Source organism: Typopeltis vanoorti, chromosome 9 (assembly GCF_054136105.1).
Source record: "Typopeltis vanoorti isolate ZY-2024b chromosome 9, IOZ_Tvanoo_1.0, whole genome shotgun sequence".
NCBI classification, from domain to species: Eukaryota; Metazoa; Arthropoda; class Arachnida; order Uropygi; family Thelyphonidae; genus Typopeltis; species Typopeltis vanoorti.
The window spans coordinates 28,766,439-28,789,829 of record NC_143557.1 but is presented as its reverse complement, the minus strand read 5'-3'; the positions used below and the strand labels follow the sequence as shown (position 1 = coordinate 28,789,829).

Sequence of the window (23,391 nt, the reverse complement as noted above, 5' to 3'; positions counted from 1 at the left end):
CCACATTTCCTCAAATGATCCTCATAACTAAACATTGTACAGTCCTGAAACCATCTTTGTTATCTGCCTTAGTACCCTTTCCACAGTTAATTTATCCCTTACAAATCCTGGGGACCAAATCTGAGAACAATAATCTAAGTGTGGTCTGAGCAGAGTCTTATACAATGGAATGATAACTCTTTTATCTCTGCAGTTCAGTGTCCTTCACAGTATTGCACCAATCCTCTGTGTTATCTTCACCACCTTTGCAATATGTCCCCTAAATTTCAGGTTTCTATCAATCATCAACCCCAGATCTCGTCTCCCCCTACTTCCTCCAGTATAACTCCTCCCATAGAGTATGCAGCGTCCCATTGATGTGACCCAAACCTCAAGACCTTACATTTTGCTGCATTAAACCAATACACCCCATTCATTTGCCCATCTGTCTAGCTTATTCAAATCCTCTTGCAGGGCTATCACATCTGCACTATTACTAATAACCCTTGCGCTATTACTAATATTATTTTCTTACTGTGTCTCGTGAATTAAAACCATTATAAAAAACTCAATGTAACCATTTTTTATATTTACTTATGTAATAATGAATTATAAAGGATTAAAAAACAGACCTCACTTCAGGGATTACAAATAACTCTTGTAACACACACATTCAAATAAGCCTGTAGTATATTAGTATGAGTGGGTGAAGATTTCCCCTCACCTTTTTTTAAATTAATTATATATTAAATCTGTTAGAAGACACAGTAAACCGAATTTGTGAAAGTTCCTATATAGATATTATTATTTTTTAAACTTTATTTTTTTACCTGCTCTAGAGATCAAAATTAACTTCTTTTTGTAGCTTAATGTCTCCAACAGGCAGAGTGGCCATCTCACACTGACAATGGAATTCATTTCAGACTTAAAGACAATTATAGCTAACCATCCCCACAACAGGATTTGAACCCAAAGCCTGCTATTTGGGAGATCTGATAGGTTAATCACTCGACTAATCACTTTCATAAGTCTGTCAGAACAAAAAGTAACATATACATATATAATCTGGGAAAATATGCAAGTATTTGCCTTTCAATTTTTTTTTTTCTTTATTTTAAAGTAGCAAAATATTTTAAAAGAAACTTTTCTGTGTGTAGCATGTGTGTTTTGATTTAATAATAATGAAATGGGATAATGGCAAGTTGGCAAATTCCATCTTAACACATAATATATATATATACATTGGGTACAATATATGTTAAAGATACCAAGCTATTTTAAACCTAGTTTTAATCCATTTCCCAAGTAAGCAAACAGACAAGAAAGTCAAGTTTGCACCTGCAAGTAGTGCAAGTCTTAGGCAACTTGTGGTAAAGGTGGAATAAGCTCTGATCACTATTCTTAATATTTACCCTTAATGCAAAGCACATCTCCTTGAGGAGATGTATGATGCTATGCATTAAAAGCAAGGAGCCACTATCCAGACCGGTTTCGACCTTTATTGAGGTCTCATCAGTGGGAGCCAGGCTTAGAAATACCAAGGTTTTAGTAATACAGAGCTTATAAATATTTTACCAAAACAAGTTACCATAAGGTGCTTTGATCTTATTAAATAAAAATCTCAAGATCAGAGATAGATGTAGAAAGTTTTTTTACCTTGAATAATATACGTTAAAGATACCAAGCTATTTTAAACCTGGTTTTAATCCATTTCCCAAGTAAGCAAACAGACAAGAAAGTCAAGTTTAAATTCCACCTTTACTACGAGTTACATTTACTAAGACATGCACTACGTGCAGGTCACCCAGACTTGCACTACTTGCAGATGCAAACTTGACTTTCTTGTCTTTTTGCTTACTTGGGAAATGGATTAAAACCAGGTTTAAAATAGCTTGGTATCTTTAACATATATTATATAATATGTAACATACTCTGAAAAACACTTGAACAATAATTTGCCTCCATTTTAATTTAAGACTAGATAAATACCATGGCCTATATATTCAAGTATAGACTGAACAGATATGAAAACTATTTCAAAGTGCATGGTACTTACATTTGTTGAAAAATAATGATGCCATTCTACCCTTTTAGGAAGAAAAAAAAAATCAAAAATGTATATAATCATATTTGTGCACTTAATAATAAAGAATATTTTAATATATTTAAAGATATAAATTTTATGATAATAAAATGAATGAAATGTATTATAAAAATAAAGGTATTTTATACATTTCTAAATAATAAAATGTAAATGTCTATAATTTTATCTACTCCAACAATATCATTTTATCTCTCCTTTACTGCCATATGGTGTTCAGTGTCATCATCAAGTTCCTGATTTGTATCCTTGGGGAAGGGGACTGTATTATGAGAGTACTACATGAAAAAGTTACACGATTACTAAGTTCGGATCAACAATTTTTCTCCAAATTAATTAGCTACTGTCAAGACTCCAACATTATCAGATCTTATATGTTCTGTCTTCAAAGGCGCTTTTTATTGTATCAATACAACTACATCTCAGTCTTCCTCTGAGTCTTTTCCCTCAAAACCTGGCAAAGAACACTTATTTTGCTAATTTTTCCTCTCCAATTCTGTTTAAGTGACCATCTGAGATTAGCTCTACTAACACATTATTGATTGCTAACAATGGCAAGTTCTTCCCTAATATCATCACATCACATAACAGTATCACATTAAAAATGTGATACTGTAATTGATGCCTCTGTTCACTTCCCTAATATTTCTCAGAACTCTCATATCTGTGATCTACAGCTTTTGATCAAGTGTTTTTTTTCCAACCAAGCTCTCAGCTCCTTAAGTTAAAAAGTTAAAATTGGTTCGAACAATGTCTTGCATATAGGTATTTTAGTAGTGTTTTGACTAATTTCTTAAAGGATTGCTTAAGGATCAAAGCCAAATAATTGGGAATAGACCTACACATCGCCTTTCAGGAATGAGGAGAACTGACTGAGGTTTCTGATCTAATGTCCAATCTTCACCTTTGTGCACTATATTAGTAGGTATCTGCTGGGTACTGAACAAACGAGGATGGGCTGGCAATTTGGGACTTACCCAACAAAATTATACTATCTACTGGCTTAAACCACAAATGCACATGATGGTACAACATGATGAGATTTCATGCAGGCTGGGACATCACCACGTTAAACAAGGCCCAGTTTTTTTTTGTCAGGGGAACCAGGGCAAAAAGTGAAAAGTCAGCTACTGGAATAACTCTAACTCACCATTACAGAAGAAGAAGAAATCCACCATCAGAAGAAATGAAGATAGGAGCCATCAATATAAGCAGGATTAATGGAAAGGAAATTGAACTCAAGAAGAATTGGAAAAGAACCACATGGATGTAATTGGCAGTACCGACTCAAAGAAGAAAAACAAAAACAGGTGAGATCTTACTAAATAACAAGTATAGGATGTTATTTTCAAGCAATAATGATTAACGAAAGGAAGAAGTAGCAATAGCATTCAATTCAACACCAAACATGAAGATAAACTTCTTGACTGAAATGCAGTTTCAAGTAGAATTATGTAGGCAAATTTCAGAATGGACGCATGGACAATGAAACAATTATTTCTGCCCATGGTCCCACAGGAAGTTATTCTAATGAAGAAGAGGAGGAAATTTTTTGAGTCATTAGAATAGGCAGCTGACATAAAGAAAATGGAAAAAGTGGTTCTTGCTGGAGATCTGAACAGTAGATTCCCACCAGGTATATAGGAACATTTTGAGAAAATTTGGAGAGAAGGGCAAAGCTAATAATAATGGCAAGTATTTACTGAACTTTGCACAGGACATGACATAGTCATTACTAACTCAAAATAAAGATATGTACAAGTCTACATGGAGAGAAGACACAAGAAATAAGAAAAGCCTCATTGACTACATCACTGTTCATACTTTTTTTATGTAGAAAATAAATCCATTATTTTTTATATAAAAATAATGGATTTATTTGAAATAGAATGAGCTGAGTGATGTTATATTTTCAGTACTGTTAGGTTCTGTGAAACAGGTTAATCATAAGCATAATATATATATATATATATAATTTAAATGTTATGCTCTACAGATTACCTAATAGATTCAGCATCTTGTTAGCTTCTTGAGACCTTATGACTTCATAAAATACCATTATTGGTTTTAATAGTAAATAATAATAAAAATCAGACTTTTCCATATTTTTGGATAACCATAGGCAGTTATTCCAATTCATGTTCGGGCAGTGAAGCAGGCTTCAGCATTCTCCTTAAATAAACATTCAAATTTGTACTGATTGCAATGTAGTAGGCATGTTTCAGACCAAAGAATGTTGTGGTCTGTGTCTACTCTGTGTTGAGCCAATCCAGATGGATTTCCTGTGAGCAGGCCTGGTTGGTTGAGTGGTTAGTATATCCGCTCTCCAACTAAACGCCAGGGGGTTGGAATCCTGCCATGGGCATGGATGTTTGTGATTATTATTATCTGTGAAAACACTAGTGGTGGTGGTAGGCAGTAGATGGTGTTGGTGTACATGATGGAGGTAGTTGCAGTTCATTACAGGTGGTGGATTGAGTGGTGGAAATGGAGAGTTGTAGAATATGTGCCCTCCCTCGATGAGTCTTTGGAATCCCTGGAGGGTGCCAAATAATAATAATAATGATTGATGTTCATGTATTCTCTTTTCTATTGAATGTCATCAATATACTGAACCCAAAATGAAGGTTGAAGGTGTATGGATGAAAAAAGGATGTCTTCTAGATGCTCTAAATAAAAGTTACGAGAGCAGAGGAGAGTGAACTTCTCATGACAGTTCCTTCCACTTGGTTATAGAATTTGTTTTGACAAACAAAGTATCCAGAATGCATCACAAATTCAAATAGGTTTACTATATCTTGTGGGAATGTTTCAGAAAGTAGCTGCAATATCTCCTTGAGAGGTACGTTTATAAATAAGGATTCAATGAGGGTGGTCTGAAAAGTTCTCGGCCTCGACCATAGATGGCAACACTATCGGCAAGATTTTTTTTTTTTTCTAAGTTGATACATTTGTCATAAGCATCCAGGTGAAATTGCAAGTCATTCTATCAAGTTGCTTGTTTTATACAGCTGTCTGAAGCAAAAGTGTTGTCTGTATCACTTGAAATGGATAAAATTGAGTATCGTGAGGTTATAAAATTCTTTGTAAAAGAAGGTTTAACGGCAAAAGAAATTCATTCAAAGTTCATAAAAGTTTCCTTTCTTTTAAGCTTACACAGTGATCCGAATGCATTTTTGAAAATTATGGAGACAACTACTGTGTTTGAATAAAAACTTTAGTTTAATATAACTAAAATCTACATTTGACGTTTCGACCTTCATGTCAAGGTCATCTTCTGGAGCATAAAACTATACACAGGATACAAGCTACCGCCACACTAAGAAAAACAGTCTGGCTCAGATTCATTGATGACGTGTTCACGATCTGGCTGCACAGGCGACAAACGCTAAACACATTCCTTAGCCAGCTGAACAAACAACACGAACGCATACAATTTACCATCGAAATCGAAAATCAAAATTCGCTCCCGTTCCTAGACGCACTAGTCACACGTCTTCCTTCAGGCAGTCTATCCTTCATGGCCTAACGAAAACCGACACACACACACACACTGGCCAATACATACATGCTAATTCATACCACCACCCATCACAAAAATATGGAGTCATTAACACCCTTAAAAACAGAGCTACAACAATCTGCTCTAACCAGCAAGCCCTGAAACAAGAACTAAAAATCATCAGTGATACATTCGTAAATAATGGCTATAACAAAAATACTATTAATAAAATATTCCATAAAACAACAACAAAAACGAATCTAGATTACAGCAAAACCATAGCCATTCCATACATTAAAGGGTTATTAGAAAAAATCAACAGAATCCTACAACATTATAACCTCAATGCCACCTTTAAACCACCCACTAAACTTAAAACCATATTCAACTCCTCTAAGGATCCTCTCCTCCCATTAGCTCATCCTGGAGTCTATTGCATCCACTGTACCTGTAATTTACCGTACATTGGTGTAACAGGATGGACAATCCCTATACGCAAGAAAGAACACATTAGACACATTAAATATAACCACTATGGTAAAGCAGGCCTCTCAGACCATGCGCTCAACATCTTACACCAAATCAACTGGAAAAGCATCCACTCTTTACACCACACAAAAACTTGGTATGAAAGGAAATTTAAGGAAGCCTGCGAAATCCTGATAAACCACCCAAATATCAACAACAAAGATGGCATGAAAATTCCAAGGATCTGGATGGCTACATTCAGCCTACCTAATATATAAGATTCAGCATAAGTCAGGACCCCAGCCAATCTTCAGCTAGCATTAGAAACCATTCCATACCAACTGGGCAGAATGTACAAATATAATCATGATGTTAATATATGTATATAGATAGATACTTGGTGTTGCGCCCAATGTATTTCTACAACCAACAGATAACACTAATAATAGGACTCTAGCGTTTGATGTATAATTTTTTTTTTCTCACCAGAGGTCAGGCCAACAATTGTTGTAGAGGTTGGTCAGTATCTTCAACAAACCATTTTGATCATAGTGTAGCTTGTTTCTTGTGTATAGTTTTATGCTCCAGAAGATGACCTTGACATAAAGGTCGAAACGTCGAATGTAGATTTTAGTTATGTTAGTCAAAATCTCCCCATAACGTTTGTTTAGCTATTTTACACATGCATTTTTCTTACATTCTTCTGTTATTCTCTAAAACAAGCTGAGTTACTTGCTAGGAACCTTTGATGACAACCTCAGGAGATGATTCTCTGGCTAAATCAATCAATGTTTTTTTTTCAGTGTTTGCCATTGAATCTCCAAGGTTTGGTTCTTGTTTTGTAGTGTTCAGTGTGGTGTTCTATGAAAAAAACTGATGGAGATTACTTCCATGTTTCAGTAATGAGTAATTAATATTACCTTAATTATCTGATTAATATTCTTATCCCATTCATCATTTGGAGTGGGAAAAAAGGGAGATAAATGAAGGTGTGAAAATTATAGACTCATAACACTGCTAAGTCACAGCTAAAAAATCTTCACACACATACAAAATAGAATCCTGACTTTAATGAATGAGACAATAGGAGAAAATCAAACAGACTTGACTACTCCTATTGTGGTTTACTATAGACCACATTTTTACATTTAACAGCCTGGTTGAAAAGTAATGGGCACAAAACTTACCTAATATACTACTTTTATTGACTTCATACAAGCTGATTCCATTGACAGGAACACGATGATAAGCATCTTAAAATCTATGACATTAGATTTAGAAATACCTTTATTACAAATTATCATAAAAGAAAAACAGACAAATTCAAAGTAGAAAAAGGAGTCATGCAGGGTTGCCCAACCACCATATTTATTTACTGTCTCGAAGAAATATTGAAAGCATAGATGAAGAACCAGTTCTAAACATAAACTGCATGAATATACAGACAATATTATTATTCTTGAAGAATCTAGAGCACAACTGTAAAAGATAATCCAAATTTTAAACGAAGAATGCAAAACTTTTGAAATGAAAATCATTATCATCAAATTCCTGATTGTACTCTCAGGAGATGTACAGAATAATTATGATGAAAAAGTTACACTATTACTAACTTCCGAATAATAATTTTCTTCCAAATTAATCTGTTAATCTGACGACCACCTTGTTGTCTGCACTCTATGGCTTCAGAAACTAGATGCTACCATCAACGCTGGTAGGCCTAAGCAACTATACTGCATGAAGCGGGAGACACTGGAAAATGAGGCTGTGAGGAAGAATTTTGCAGATGACATTTCCTCCAGATTCAAAGAGATTCCCAGGCATACTGCAGATGTTGAGGAGGAGTGGGAGCTGTTCAGAACTGCTATCATTGCCTCTGCACTCTCATGCTGTGGTAGAAAGCGGCTTGGCATGGCGAAGGGCAGTGAGAAAAGGATGGACACCTTGGTGGAACCAAGAGGTCCAAAAAGCTGTCTGAACAAAAAAGGAGGCCTACCTAACATGGCTTAGGGTCAGGTCACCTGAGATACGTTTCTGGTACACTAAGGCACGAAAAGCTATTGTTGAAGCAGTAAAGACAGCAAAGCAGAAGGCTTGGGAATCCTATGGAGAAAGATTAGACTCATCCTATGAATTTTTATTATTATTATTACCACGGGCTACTCCAGGAGTCCTTAGACTCATCAAGGGAGGCCCTAAACATCATGTTCACACAGCTGTTCAACATTCTCACAGTATCTATCATACCTTGCCTTGAACTCGCTCACTGTAATAGCACCCACAACAGACTCTGGCAGCTTATTCCACTCATTTACCACTCTAAAAGTAAAGAACCCAGCTCTAACACCCCTGCTAACCACGCTCTTGCCCAGCTTCCATGGGTGTCCCCTAGTTCTCCCACCACCAGTCCTGATCTCAAAAATATCATCTGAATTAATCCTATAGAATCCTTTTAGCAATTTGAATGTCTCAATCATATCTCCCCTTTTTCGCCTATCAACTAGTTTCTGCAACCCACAAATCTTCAACCTGTTCTCATATGGTGCATTCCATAGACCTGCTATCATCTTAGCAGGTCTATGGAATATGCAAACAAAGTGTTCTGGTAGACCATCTGTCGCCTTCGAGGGAGAAAATCGTGCACAGCAAGGGCAATTAAGGCCTCTGATGGCCTTAATTACCATCAGAGGCCTTAATGAACTTTTAACAACCAAGAAGGATATCCTCCACAGATGGAGGGAATACTTTGAGAGCCTTCTTAACTCATGTGGCCCAGCAGTTGTGGATATCCAAGAATTGCAGATTGGGGCAATGACTAATCTCACAGCAGAAGAGGTCCATTTAGCAATAAAATCGCTAAAATTGGACAAGGCTGCTGGTGATGAAGAAATTTGGCCAGAAATGTTAAAAGCCTTAAATCGAGACGGGGGTTCTCTGGCTGACTCGAATGTGTCAGGCTGCTTGGATAGCTGGGCAAGCACTAAAGCAATGGCAGACAGGCATAATAATACCAGTCTTCAAAAAGGGAGACCAGAGAGATTGCAGCAACTATTGGCATCTCTCTGCTCAGCTTGCCTACCTGGGAAAGTATATGCTAGGTGCTTGGAAAGAAGGTGCAGGAGCATAGTTGAGTCAAAATTCCAGGAAGAACAATGTGGCTTTCGTCCACATTGGATGAAATGTGGTAGAAGCACAACTGACCAAATCTTCAGTTTAAGGCAAGTCTTTGAGAAATCTTGGGAATATGCCATGCCTACTCCAAGTCCACACGTCTTGTGGACTTGGAGTAGGCATATGACCGGGTTCCTCGGGATAATAATGTTTATAATGTAATCTGTAGTTCTTTACACCTTCAACTTTCTTGATTTCCCCTAATTACTCACTACAAATTGAAATAAAAAGCAGTTATGAAGTCAGCTGTTATGTACATATTTTTTGCTAATTTTGATAATGTATAGCAGTTTTGAAGTAGCAATACTTTCTCTACAGTTTATCATGCGAAACTTGTATAGGTTCATGTGTCAAAATGAAATTTTATTTCCAAAATTTTCATAAAATTAAAATTGTAGTTCACCTTTGATAGCTACCCTCCCACTAAAAAACTATTTGTCACATACACAAATACTGATAGGTGACATGTGTACACTTTCTTTTTGTTTGAAATCATTATTTTACCAAAGTAATTGTACCAGATAAGTTTTAATATTCCGATACCAAAAAAAAATTGTGATTATTATAAATTAGCAAGTTTTGTATATATTTTCATTTTATATAATTTCCTGATAATTATAACTCATTAAATTATGAAATACTGGGGAAATGAATGTTTAAAAAAAGTGTTATCCTACAAAAGTTATCCTGTTAACCGGCCTGGTTAGCGTATCTGCTCTCCAGCCAAAAGGCTGTGGGTTCGAATCCTGCTGTGGGCATGGATGTTTGTGTGATTATTGGTGAAAATATTAGTGGTGGTGGTAGATGGCATTAGGTGTAGATGATGATGATGGTAGTTGAAGTTCGTTGTAGCTGATGGATTAAGTGGTGGAGACAGAGTTGTAGAGTAGGTGCCCTCCCTCAATGAGTCTTTGTACTCCCTGGAGGCATCACATAATAATAATAATAATAGTAAAAAGCGATATCAGAATAAAATGTTTCGAATAAATGTAAATCAATCAGAAAGGTGTTATAGAAAAATTTCTGTGTATTAATTGTTAGGAACTTTTTAGCATGTCTACTGGATGGGTTCTTTCCTCACTTTCTCAATAATTTTCGTTAGCTTACAGCCTGTTACTTGAGCAGAAAGGAAGATTAGTAAGTATATCTAAGACAGTTCATTTCTGAGATGGCAAGCAATAGCAACAGTAGTATCAGTTTTGAAATACTGACACTTTCCCGTTTAGTGATGATCACTCATCTTTGCCCGGAGATATGTCTAAACTATTCACACAATTAACATCTTCATAGCTAGAAAAATTTCCCCTCATCAACATCAGCAGAGTAAGAGCTGCTTGAAAAGTGAAGGTTCCAACTTTTCTGCATCTCCAGAGCGTTTCTTTTCTTTTTTAACCTCATACAAACAAAATTCATGTATAAGTGCTGCACTGCACCTTATGCCATTCAGATTGAAATGTAAGCAGTATATTCCCCAAAAGAAAGCAGAGTATGCAATAAAAAAAGAAAAGTTCTGCAGAAAACTGGAGCCTTTCAATTAGCTCTTACTCTGATGCTGATGAAGGAAATTTTTCTAGCTGTGAAGATAGTGATTTTGCATGTAGTTTAGACATGCCTTCATGCAGGAGATGGATGAGTGTTACTAAACACATACCAGCTTGCCCACAGTTTCTATTCATAGGTAAGCCAGGAACTATTGAAGATTTTGACACAGCAACATTTTAGGCTTCTTTCCTTCTTAGTGGAACAGACTTACCTTTATGCTTTCCAACATCAGCAAGATGAGTACAGTCTGCATTCTTGCAGTACACTTTGGAGCCCAATAGATATCAACACATCAATTACATTTATAATACTCATGATTGCGCAAAGTATCATGAAAAAGCCCAATTTTGAAATGTATTTCTATATGTATGGTCTATAGAATGGATTCTGAAGACATTGGTGTTTTGTGATGCTATGACTGAAAAACAATTCAATCTCACTGTGAAGTATTTGCACTCTCAGAATAACGAGGAATATGATCAGACACCACATCCTTGCCCAGTCCTCAACAAAATTTATGATTTTCTAATGAAAATTCGTCAGAAATTTAGATCACTATACATTCCAGAGAGAGAGAGAGAGAGAGAGAGAAGTGAATATCTATGAAAATCTCATGCCATTCAAAGGCAGATTGAAATGTAAGCAATATATTCCCCAAAAGAAAGCAAAGTATGGAGTAAATTTATGCTTTATGAAGTGCAAAGTGGATAGCTTTGGGATTTCAAATCTTATAGGGGAAAGCATACCATACTCAAACAGGATAAATATTCAGATCTTCCCTTTTTGATGCTGTAGTAATTCCATTACTACAGCATCAAAACATTTCTGAGTTACAATGGATAACTACTATATGTGTCCTGAACTCATTGCTCATTTACAGCATGCTTCTTACAGATTACTGTACCTAAATGCAAAAAGGCAAGAAATCCTCCAGATCTGGAGTCAGGAAAACTGTCGACGGTTGAAATCCAAACTTAGCAGTGAGGGAAAGTCTTTGCACTACGTTGGAAATATAAAAAAGATGTTTCCCTGCTGTCTTCCCTGCACAATGCATGGTTTCAAGAAAGACAAACCCATTGCTGTGTGTGCATATACTGACACTATGGCAGGAGTCTACAGGTGTTAGCAGTAGCTATCATTTTTGTATGTAATGAGGAAATAGTGTAAAAAATTTACAAAAAAAAGTGTTTGGACATATATCGGATTTTATTATTTGGAACAGTTTCCTCCTGTACAAGAAAAGATGTGTCTACCATAACATATCTAGATTACAGAGTAGCAATTGCCAAAGCATTGCTACAAGTTTATGGTCCTTCTTCAGCAAGCAGGCAATCCTTCCAGACTTCTGTAGTTGAACACTGCTAATTCGGAAACTTTACCACCCACAAAAAGAAAAATAAATAAATAAACACTGCATGCAAATGTCGTGTCTGCTTAAAAAAATCAGACGGGTGACCAGAATGTAAAACTGCTTTGTGTGTATTCATCCTTGTTTTAGGTCGTTCCATACTGTGTAAGATATATAAATTTTGAACAGTATAAAAATAAAAATATTCCCTTTCACGGCCATCAAGACAGTCCTTTTCTGGATTACAAGTATTGATAGAGAAAGAGATGGCTGAGTATAATGATTCCAGTTCCTCTTGAAGAGGAATTTGTTTAAGTTGTTTTTATAACACACAGAATAATATATTGTTCCTCTCGAGGTGGCTAATAGTACCTTTTTGGAAGGAATAAAATAAAAATAAGGATCATCAGGACACATACCCTCTAGGTGCAAGCGCTTTTTTTTTTTTCAAGACCACAATTTGGAAATCTATAACATGTTAATGCTATATGTAATTAACATCAGAGATAAGACTAAGCATGTTTTTTTTTCTTGTTTTTTTTTCAAGCCTCCAATAAACTGGGTGATGGGCCTTGCATTATGCTGTTTACAGAACATTCATCTATCCACCTAAATATTTTCATATGCATTTGTGCCAGTATTGAAGTTTCTATTTGCAGCCACTCAGCAAAAAAAAAAGGAACGACTCTCTCCAGTTGGCTACCCAAGCTTAGTCTACTCAATCATTTTCCTGATTGAGACAACTAAGGCCATGATTTTGTTTTGATTGGAATTATGGTAGAAGCAACTATGAGGCAAGTACATTGTGTGTTTATTTTTCAGTGCTTTGCCTGTTAGCTGAAAAATGCGACTTCCTGATAGGGAAAAAGCATCATCTCAGTATGTGACCGTCTAACTTATTTTCAGTTGAAAAACCGTGATGAAGATTCTCATAGTACTAAACTGTTGCACTTCTTTCCTCAGATCTGCTTTAGAGGCATATACTATGGAGACGACATATCTCATATCTGGGAAACAGATGATTGCCAGCAAATTTGTTTGTTTTGCATGGGGAAAGAGCTGTAATTTCTAAAAAGGAATGAAACTGAGATAATTTTTCTATTGTTTCAGAAATCTAATGGTCACAGTTCTTACAGAACAAAGTTTTCTTGATGAGTTATGAAATCCTCAGTTTTCCACAACTAGCAAATGCAAAAGTAACATTTGGAAGAGTTTCCACTGTTCGTCTTAGAACACATAATGCTTCAAGTTTGACATTACTCGAAAGAAAAAACAAGAAATATGACTACTTTCAGAATATAGAATATAGAAAATAGTGTTATTATTATTATTGTTGTTTTAGTAGTATTAATAGTAATATTTTACTAAATGTAGGATAAAGGGACTTTTTTCATTTATGTATTAATTTATATCAGAAAACTTATTGTTATCATAATGTAAACTGTATTCTATAATAGCAGCATAGTGTTAACAACAATAGTTGCATAACAATAATATAATATTCTATTTTTCTCATTCACTCTGGAAGTACGAATGAAATAAGATTAACTATTTCTGTTATCATCAAATTTTTATTTCTAATGGGAAAGAAAGAAAAACAGTTCCTATCAGAACATGCAATTTTCAGATGTCATGTTTATCTCAAAGAAAAAACAAGAAATATGACTACTTTCAGAATACAGAACACAGAAAACAGCGTTATTATTATTATTATTATTGTTGTTGTTGTTTTAGTAGTAGTAGTAATACACCAAATCAACTAGAAAAGCACCTGCTCCTTACACCGCACAAAAACCTGGTACGAAAGAAAATTTAAGGAATCCTGCGAAATCCTGATAAAATACCCAAATATCAATAACAAAGATGGTATGAAAATTCCAAGGATCTGGATGGCACACATTCAGCCAACCTAATATGAAAGATTCAACATAAGTCAGGACTCTAGCCAATCCGCTAGTATTAGAAACCATTTCACTCCAACTGGCTGGAATGATGTTATTATATGTATATACTTGTGTAGAGGCTTAAGTGCTGTGAGGACATTATGTTGGAGGTTTAATGGACTTTTTACAGCACTCACAAAGAATTAAAATAGAATTTAATACTTCCTATATTTCGTCCCAGTCACTAGGACATCTACGGGGATTACAAAGACAATTAATGTAACATGCACACAAAACTTACAATACTAAGCCCAACCACGTGGGTGACAATAAAGTCCTATCTAGGTGGAGCGCCCTCTAAGGGCAGTTGTAGGTGGCCTGGAATGTAAGGTGGGACCTCTGGCGATGACTGTTTCCCAAATCTTCGGAAGCTTAATGCAACCGTATTTGTTAAGATTTGGTTGGTTTTTGAGAGCTGCTGCTGCTTCTAAGAAAAGTCTCTCTTTCTTGAATTTGCTGTGGTGGAGCATGGTGGTTTTTTTCCATGATACTCTGTGGGTGGTGTCCAAAACATGGTCAGCTTGGTGAGTGCTGTAAAAAGTCCATTAAACCTCCAACATATATGTATATAGTAGACAACACAAATAATAGGACTCTAGCATTGTTGTATAGTTTTTTATTTTTAATTTGTATTTTTTTTTTCCACCAGAGGTCAGGCCAACAATTGTGGTAGCGGTTGGTCAGTGTCTTTAACGAACCAGTTTGAATGTAGTATAGCTTGTTTCTTGTGTATATTTGTACGCTCCAGAAGATGACCTTGACATAAAGGTCGAAACGTCGAATTGTAGATTTTAGTTATATTAAACTAAAGTTTTTATTTAAACACGGTTGTTGTCTCCATAATTTTCAAAAATGAAAATCATATACTTGAATAGGTAAGGCAAGTTATATATCTTGGCAGTCTCATTACTCATAACCTTAACAACACAGAAACAGTAACATAGGATGGTCTAATATGAATAAAGTAAACAAAATATGGAAAGCATTTCAAAAAAGCCTGAAATTGAAACTCTGCAAAACCATTATTATATCTACAACAATCATATGGAACTGAGAAAGAAGACTCAGTCAGAAAGAATTGCCGAAAAACAGTGCATTTGAAATAAAATTAATAACAAAAAGAAATAAGATTCGCAGGTCAGAACACAAAACAATTGAGCAAATCATCATCATCATCTGGCACACCTGTGTCCAGACAATTTTGTATTTCCATACTCTTACTTAAGGAAATACTGGTGGTATGGCAACCCAACGTGAACTCACTCTCTCAGTGACTTTGAGAAAGGTATCATCGTGGGCTGTCACATTAGTTGCATGCCCATACATGCTATTGCTAATCAACTGGAGTATCCAAAATCAACAGTTGGCAACGTGATTAACAAATGTAGTCATTGTGGCATCACTAGTGCAGGAAAATGCCTAACATGGACAGGAGGATGTTAAAATGGGTGGAATGCAAAAGCCAACTATAATCGGCACAGACCATCTGTGATGAGTTCCAGAGTGCTAGTAACACCATGGTGAGCACTAATACTGTATGAAAAGAACTCCATTTACTGGGTGTCGATGAAAGAGCAGCAGTACACAAGCCAAACATCAGAACACAATTAAGGTGGGTTGTCTGGTCTGGTGCAGTGTGAACTGGACAACTGACCAATGGAAAACGGTACTCTGGAGTGATGGATCAAGGTTCACCGTTGATCCATCACTCCAGTCTGATGGCAGGGAGTAGAGGTAGCCTGGTGAACACTAGTTACCACAGTGTTTTGTACCTACAGTAAAGTTTGGTGGTGGAGGAGTAATGGTGTGGGGTATATTCAGCTGGTTTTAGTGGGATAACTAGTTGTTGTTTGTGGTTATCCCACTAAATACCCTAATATCAGGTATGTCCACCTTTGATCACCTCCCACACCCTTTGAGGGAGGCTTTCCACCAATGTACGGCAGACATCAGGTGGAATTTGTCTCCATTCCTCCATCAAAGCAGCAGTGAGTTCAGTGACAGATCAAGGACCTGGACCTCAATCACTGTTCCAACCCCACTGAACAAGTGTTGGACGAATTGGAACAGTCATTGAGCAGGTCCTTGATCTGTCACTGAACTCACTGCTGCTTTGATGGAGGAATGGAGACAAATTCCACCTGATGTCTGCCGTACATTGGTGGAAAGCCTCCCTCAAAGGGTGTGGGAGGTAATCAAAGGTGGACATACCTGATATTAGGGTTCACCTTCTGATATCAATTGTAAATTGCTAAGGTGTTCAGACAATTATTGGTAGATAGTGTATCACAGATATAATTCTTAAACAGCAATTAAGATGGTTCAGACACCTTCAGAGAATATCCTTTTAGAGATTACCAAATATAGCCTTGAATGGAATATTGGAGGAAGGGGATGAAGAAGCAGACCAAAAGGAACTTTTGTCAAGCTTCAGAGAGAGAGAGAGATGATGGAAATGGTGGCCAAAGATAGAGCTCAGGTGAGAAATACTTCTTATTCATGGGGGATTCAATCTATCACCTGATGGACGAGAAAGAACTTTGCTAGAATTTTTTGACAAGTGGGTTCCTATCGAATAAGACCATTTTTTGATTTGTTTCAGGAGTGAGACCATAGAACATGCAACTACTGTGCCCCACAAAGAAGCACTCATGATCATAAAGATCTGGTATGGAGAAATTATCAGAGAGTGGAATAGACATAAGAGTTTAAGTTGCGGTCGATGTTTTTTAAGAAAATATTTTAAGAGGATTTCAGGACAGGTATGGTAATGATTAACTTCCTTTTCCCACCTGATATGATATAGCTTTTCCTGTTTTAATGTTTTGTATTTCCTTTTCCTCCTTCCACAAGTGACATGCAGGAGTAGGCTGGATGATTTCTTTGAGAGTTAACAAATTTAGCTTTCGTGGCAGAGAAATATTATTATTTCTTTGCAGCCACATCATGCACATGTAGTAGAGCTGAAATAGGCAGTTTGGGCATGCCCACATTTCTGACATTTAAGGCATCTCAGGGTAGTTATGTACAGCTTACCATGACAATTGAGATACCCTGCTTTTACAGCTGTTGGAGATTTAGGGTATCAAAAGTAAGGATGATGTTATTGGTTTATTTATTTATTCTTATGGCAAAAGGAATACAGAACAACTACAGGTCAATGTCCAGTCTGGAAAGCCAATCCATCACCTTGTGGATGTCTTGTAGGCCACCACCATGAAAATGGAGGCTTGGGCAGTCGTTCACAATATGAGTAATTGTCTGAGCCACAGGAGAACAATCACCATAAAGGTGGTCTAACAGCCCCCATTTATGTAGTAGGTAGCCACATCTGCCCTGGTTAATTCTGATCCTGGTGATTGATGACCAAGTCTTCCTAGGAAGAGCAAAACCAGGCTGCAGAGCACAAGGATCTTCTACCAGGAAGCCGTTTATTGGGAGATTGTTGGACCAGTATTCTCTCCATGAAAATGGAGAGAATACTGGGCAGGGCAGCTGAAGAGAGTTCATCCATGGACAAGAGAGGCTTTCTAGATTTTAGGCAAAGACTAGGTGGATTTATGAGAGTCTGGTGCTGGGGCAGGAGTGGGTTGCTCATTGCTTTATTAAATTCTTTAATCGAGGCTTGTCTTCTCCATATGTTTGGTGGAGCAATGTTAGATAGGACAGGCAGCCAGGAGAGAGGGATGCTTCTCACTGTCCCACTAATTGTGAGCATAGTAGAGTTTAGCTCGGTATCTATAATGTTAGTGTGTGCACTTCTTTCCCAGACAGGGGTACAATATTCTGCTTCAGAGAATGTGAGGGCTAGTGTAGACGACCTTAGGACTTCTGCACCACAACCCCAGGTTGTTTCAGCAAGCCTTGAAATGATACTGTTTCTCGTTTTAATTTTGTTGGACAGGTTGGTGATGTGCCTTTTATAGGTTAGGCTTCTGTCCAGGCTCACTCTAAGGTATTTCGGGTGAGGCTTGTGTTCTACCATTTTTTCACAGAAAGAAAGGTCGAGGTGTCGATTTGCCTGTGCATTGTTCAGGTTAAATACTGTGGCACAGTTTTTGTTGGATTTGGCTTCAAGTACCACTGCTTGAAGTACTCTTCCAGGATGTTCAGGTCTATGATCAAGGTTGATTCCAGGTTGGCAAAGGAGGTAGATTGTTGATGTAGGATCGCTAGGTCATTAGCATATATATACTTGCTTGAGCTGATATGTGGTAAGTCGTATACATAGATGTTAAAAAGTAAAGGGGGTAACACAGGGCCCTGAGGGAGACCGTTGTGAAGGAATCTGGGCCTGCTCTTTTTTCTTCCAATATGGACCCTGATCTTTCTGTTGGACAGAATGGATTCAAAAAGCTGGAAAGTTTTTTTGCACCTTATAATATTTCCTAGCTTTAGGAGGAGGCTCCTGATCCAGACTGTGTCATAAGCTGATGTTAGGTCAATGAAAGTGGCTTCAGATTTAAGTTTCTTTTGGAAGCCTGCTTTAATCTGTGTTGTCAGGGCCAGGACCTGGTCACAGCAACTTTTTCTTCCTGGCCTGAAGCCAGCTTGTTCAATTGGGAATGCTTTTTCGATGAGTGGTGAAATTCTTTTAAGGAGAATTCTTTCAAAAAGCTTAAAGGTGCAGCAAAGCAAGGAGATAGGTCGTAGATTTTTCACATCATTTGGATCTTTCCCTGGTTTGGGCACGGCAATTATTTTGGCTTCCCGCCACAGATTTGGTAGTTAATTTATACCAGTCATTATAATTTCTGAGAAAAGGGCAGTCAGCCATGTTTGGCCTTGTTGACCGAGATGTTTTAGAAACTCAGGGAGGATACCATCCACTCCTGCAGCCTTGCCATTCTTGGTGAGTTTTAAGGCTACCTGTACCTCTTCTCGAGATACTGGGTGTACAAGTTCAGGAAGCTCGGGTCCAGTCTTCAGGATTTGTCTGATGGAAGATTGCACAGTAATTTTCCTGATAGAGCTGGGACGTATCTTGGAGGTTTTCAATAAATGATTAGCCATTGATCAGGAGTTATCTCTGTTGTTGGTTCTTCTCCACCTAATTTTCTCAGAAGGGACCAGCTTTTCTGGCTAGATGTGGTGAAATTGAGTTCATGGATGGTTGAGATCCATCTTTCCTGTTTTTATCCAGCATTGCTATGAGCTCCTTAGCAACAGTTGGGTCTTCAGTATCCTTATATTTGGCTAAAAGTTCCTCAGTTTCTCTACTCCAGCATAGGATGTATTGTTTTCTGTAGCCTCTAGGAATAGAGGCTTCGGCAGCAGTTTTGATCAGTTTAACAAAGATAGCAATTAGGAGTGGGTGGAATTGCTCTAATGGTTTGCTCAATTTGTTTCAGAAATGCATTCCAGTTGGACCTGCGAAGGTTCCATCTAGTGACTTGTGTTCTGCTGATGACTGGGATTGATGTGCCTGTCTCTATTAATGTAGGACGATGCTGACTATTAGGGAATCTGTTGAGGATGGTTCTGGTTGTTGGCAAAGGGTGGTATTCAGAATCTTTAGAGACTATGCACAAATCTGGGGTGTAGGTTCTGTTCCATCAGGCTGAGTGGAGAATGCCTTCCTGCTTGGCATCATAAATCAAGTTGGGTTTTTGTATCCATCCCGTTAACTAGATTATTACCATCCTGGTTGTTAGAGGAATAGCCCCACATGGTGTGATGAGAGCTGAAGTCACATAGACAGCAGGGTGAGGTGGTGGCTGGTCCATCTGATCAAGCCATGATTGCGAGGGTGGTTTGTAGAAATTGTAGATGGTGGTATTTTGAACTTTAATACCTATGGAGTATTCTGCATCAGGTACACATTGGGTTATGTCCTTGAGGCCAGGTTGGATGTAGATTGCCAGGCCATGCTTGGGATGGCAGTTATAAGACACAAGAATTAGGCCTGGGATCTTTAGTCTATTGAGGGCTGTGTCAAGCACATGGGTTTCCTGGAGAGCCAAGACGTCAATTTACTGGTTACTGGTTGAAACCATGAGACAATCTCTCTATATATCAAGGATGCACCTTATACTTTTCACTCCTTTTCATTAAACTTTGAACCTATCTCTTCATCAGGAACATCAAGAAAATCCCATTCTGATAACACTCCTCTATAAAAGTTGAGTGTTTTATGAAGTGTTCAAGTCACTGTTATTCTACCCATTGATGGGTAGAATACCAGTCAGCGTTACTTCTGTCTCAGGAGATTTTCAGAATACTGCTGACACAATGTATCCACAAGGATGTCAACAGAATGTAGTTTCTTAACTGTTTTGCGGGATCCTGCCAATCCTTCTAAATCCTTTTGAACAGAGAAGGATGACATTTTCCCTAATGGCTTTTCACTTATTGTATGAATGATGAGAAAACACACTGATAGATTGATACTGGTATCAGATGTCTTATGTTTCTTACTTCAGTCATAAAATGATGTATATACAGTATCTATACATGTCTAGGACCTAGTAAGGCTGCCCTTGAAATAACTGAGGAAGAAGGATTCATATTGAAAGGATTTTTTTGTTCAGAGGCAGAGATCCCCATGGGTGTTTACTAACCGTCAAATACACTTGGAGGTGGAAAGACAGGATTATCCTAGATGCTATAATAGCACCGCAGCAATGCTTAGATCCTGTCCTGGACCATGGGGGAGGAGATTTGCTATGACAATGTAAATTATCTGGCTAGTGCAATAATGTAAATCATTTGGCTAGTGGGCTTGCAATTGCAGGCAAGCCCACTAACCAAATGATCCTGGCCAGGCCATCCAAGAGAGTCCATTTTGTTGAAGCAGAGGTCCAAAATAATGAGAGACTATGAGGATTTGCCTTTCTGGATGTCCACAGGTTACCCTAAATGGCAAATATGGCAACAAGATGTTAGATTTGAGTGATGGTGGTTGGGAAGACAGAATAGTAAAAAAAGACTCAGAAGAAGTGGTGCAAAGAATATGGAATGGAAAGCAAAGAAAAAAAAGGAATAGTGAACAAGGTCAGTATCATCACTAGGAGGTCCCCTCCACCATGAACAGGTACCCTACAATGAAGGGGTGGCAATAGAAGCATGAAAGGTTGCAGTGTTAGATCACATTGGAAAACTGTACATACTGACAAGGAAAATATGCTCTGAAAGAAGGATGCAAAATGAAATAATAGATAAAAAAAATGGCATATTGATAATTAAAGAGAACGAGACTATTTCGCAGATGGGGAGAGCATGTTGATACGATTTTAACTATAGTAAATAATATAAATGACATAAGAGTAATAACAGAAAATCCTTTATATCCAGACATGAATATTACTATCAGTAATATTTATGTCTAGATACTTATTAGTCACAAGCCTACTTTTGGCAAACTGGAGAAATCCCTTGACAATGACCTAATACAACTGGAAAAGTATTTCAACTGGTATCTAAGACATAATCCAGCAAAAATTGTCTCATCTACATTCCACCAACTCAATTCTGAAGCCAACCACACACCAAATCTCAATTTCTGTAATCAGGTCATAAACCATGAAGGTTATCCAAAATATCTAAGAGTCACCCTTGACAAAACTCTCATCTACAAAAAAAGCATATACAACTGGGAAACAAGACTGAAATTGGTTGGGGATGTAGAGCCTCCACACTTAACTTGTCTACCCTGGCCTTGGTTTTCTCAACAGCAGAGTATTGTGCTCCAGTCTGAAATAGAAGTACTCATGCCAAGTTAATAGATATAAAACTGAACCAAACCCTGTGTATTAACTGAGGTACTCTGAAATCAATTCCTCTTCCATGGCTTCCTGTCTTAGCAAATGTCACACCACCAGATCTTAGAAGACAGACTACAACTTTGAAAAAATATAAAAAACTTAAATTTGATCTTCTACTATTGATCCGAAATATACTAAACAACCTGTTATGATCCTGACTCAGATCATGTACTCCCTTTTGGTCTGAGGGACAGTTATTGAAAATTCACAACTTTACTCCTGAGGGGGAATGGAAGAATTGTTGGAACAATTCTAACATTACCAATCGATCAGTAATTGATGATCCCTGTTCTGAGCCTCCTGGAATGAACTGCCACACAAATAATGGTCTCCCTAAACAGGATCAAGATGGTCCATGGAATATATAAATATTTACTTCATGAATGGAAAATTGACAATCAGCTAAATTGTGAATGCTCTGCTCCATAAAGCATCTCTTTCAATCCTTTATTCAAGTGTAAGCAAACAAAGTTTGCGCCCGAAATCATTTCAGGACTGGGCAACTCGTATATAGAGGCTAATGGTATCACATCAATTGCCTTAGTATCCCATAACGCAAAGCATATATCCTTAGGGAAATGTATTATGATATGCATTAAGGGAAATATGACTTCTGCATCACTTTAACCTTGGTATCAATTCTGAGTATGGCTCCCACTGATGAGACCTCAATAAAGGTCGAAACCGGTCTGGGTAGTGACCCTCCCTATAATGCATAGCATTATAGGGAGGGTCATATATATCCTTATGAATATGTATAATGCTATGCATTATAGCATAGCATTACTGACATGTATAATGCTATGCTATAATGCATAGCATTCTATATGTCCGTAAGGATATGCGCTTTGCATTGTGGGATAGTAAGGCAAGCGATGTGAAGTCATTAGCCTCTATATATGAGTTACTCAGTCCTGAAATTACTTCAGGTGCAAACTTTGCTTACACCTAGATAAAGGATTAAACCAAGAATATAATTTCTTGACATCTTTAATTTATACATGGCTGGTTATTATGAAAAAAACTCAGGAGGCAACTGGGTTCCAAAGCATGGAAAGAGGAGTAGGAAAGGAGAAAGATTCTGCTTGGGCACTGATCAAAAAATATTTAATAGAAGCAATGTCTGAGTTTATACCAAAGGTGAAGAGACTTTAATGAAGAGATTAAGCATGCAATCTGGAGAAAGAAAGCTTTATCGAGGCAGCACAACAAGAAAACTAATAATCAGTTGCACAAAGAGTACACCAGGAAAGTGATTCAGTCAGTATGGACAGAATGAGCATATATTAGCCTATCAAGCTAAGAAAAATCTTAGCGTGTTCTTTTGATATGTGACAAGTAGAAGAAAGAATGATTATGGGAGGACAATGTTAGTAGATAGAAATGATACATGAGTAACTACTGCAAAGGATGCAGTTGAAGTATTCAATAAGTAGTTTATCAGGATATACAGTGGAGGAGGAGGAGGGCAAGATAGTGAGTGAACAGAAGGTATTATGTAAACTTTTTGTTAATAAAGCAATAGGTCTTCACAACATATCACTGTGTGTCCTGAAGGAATGCTTCAGTGTTAA

The 23,391-nt window shown here is 37.3% G+C and overlaps 1 protein-coding gene across 1 annotated transcript in view; it reads right to left on the bottom strand.

Annotated features, from left to right (window-relative positions):
* Nucleotides 1-23,391, bottom strand: part of LOC150102941 (putative sodium-coupled neutral amino acid transporter 12) — a 404,858-nt gene that overhangs the window by 194,484 nt on the left and 186,983 nt on the right. Inside the window, exon 6 of the mRNA XM_090397467.1 lies at nt 2,036-2,066. Within this exon, the coding sequence (XP_090253593.1) occupies nt 2,036-2,066 (31 nt within the window). The remainder of the gene's footprint in view (nt 1-2,035; nt 2,067-23,391) is intronic.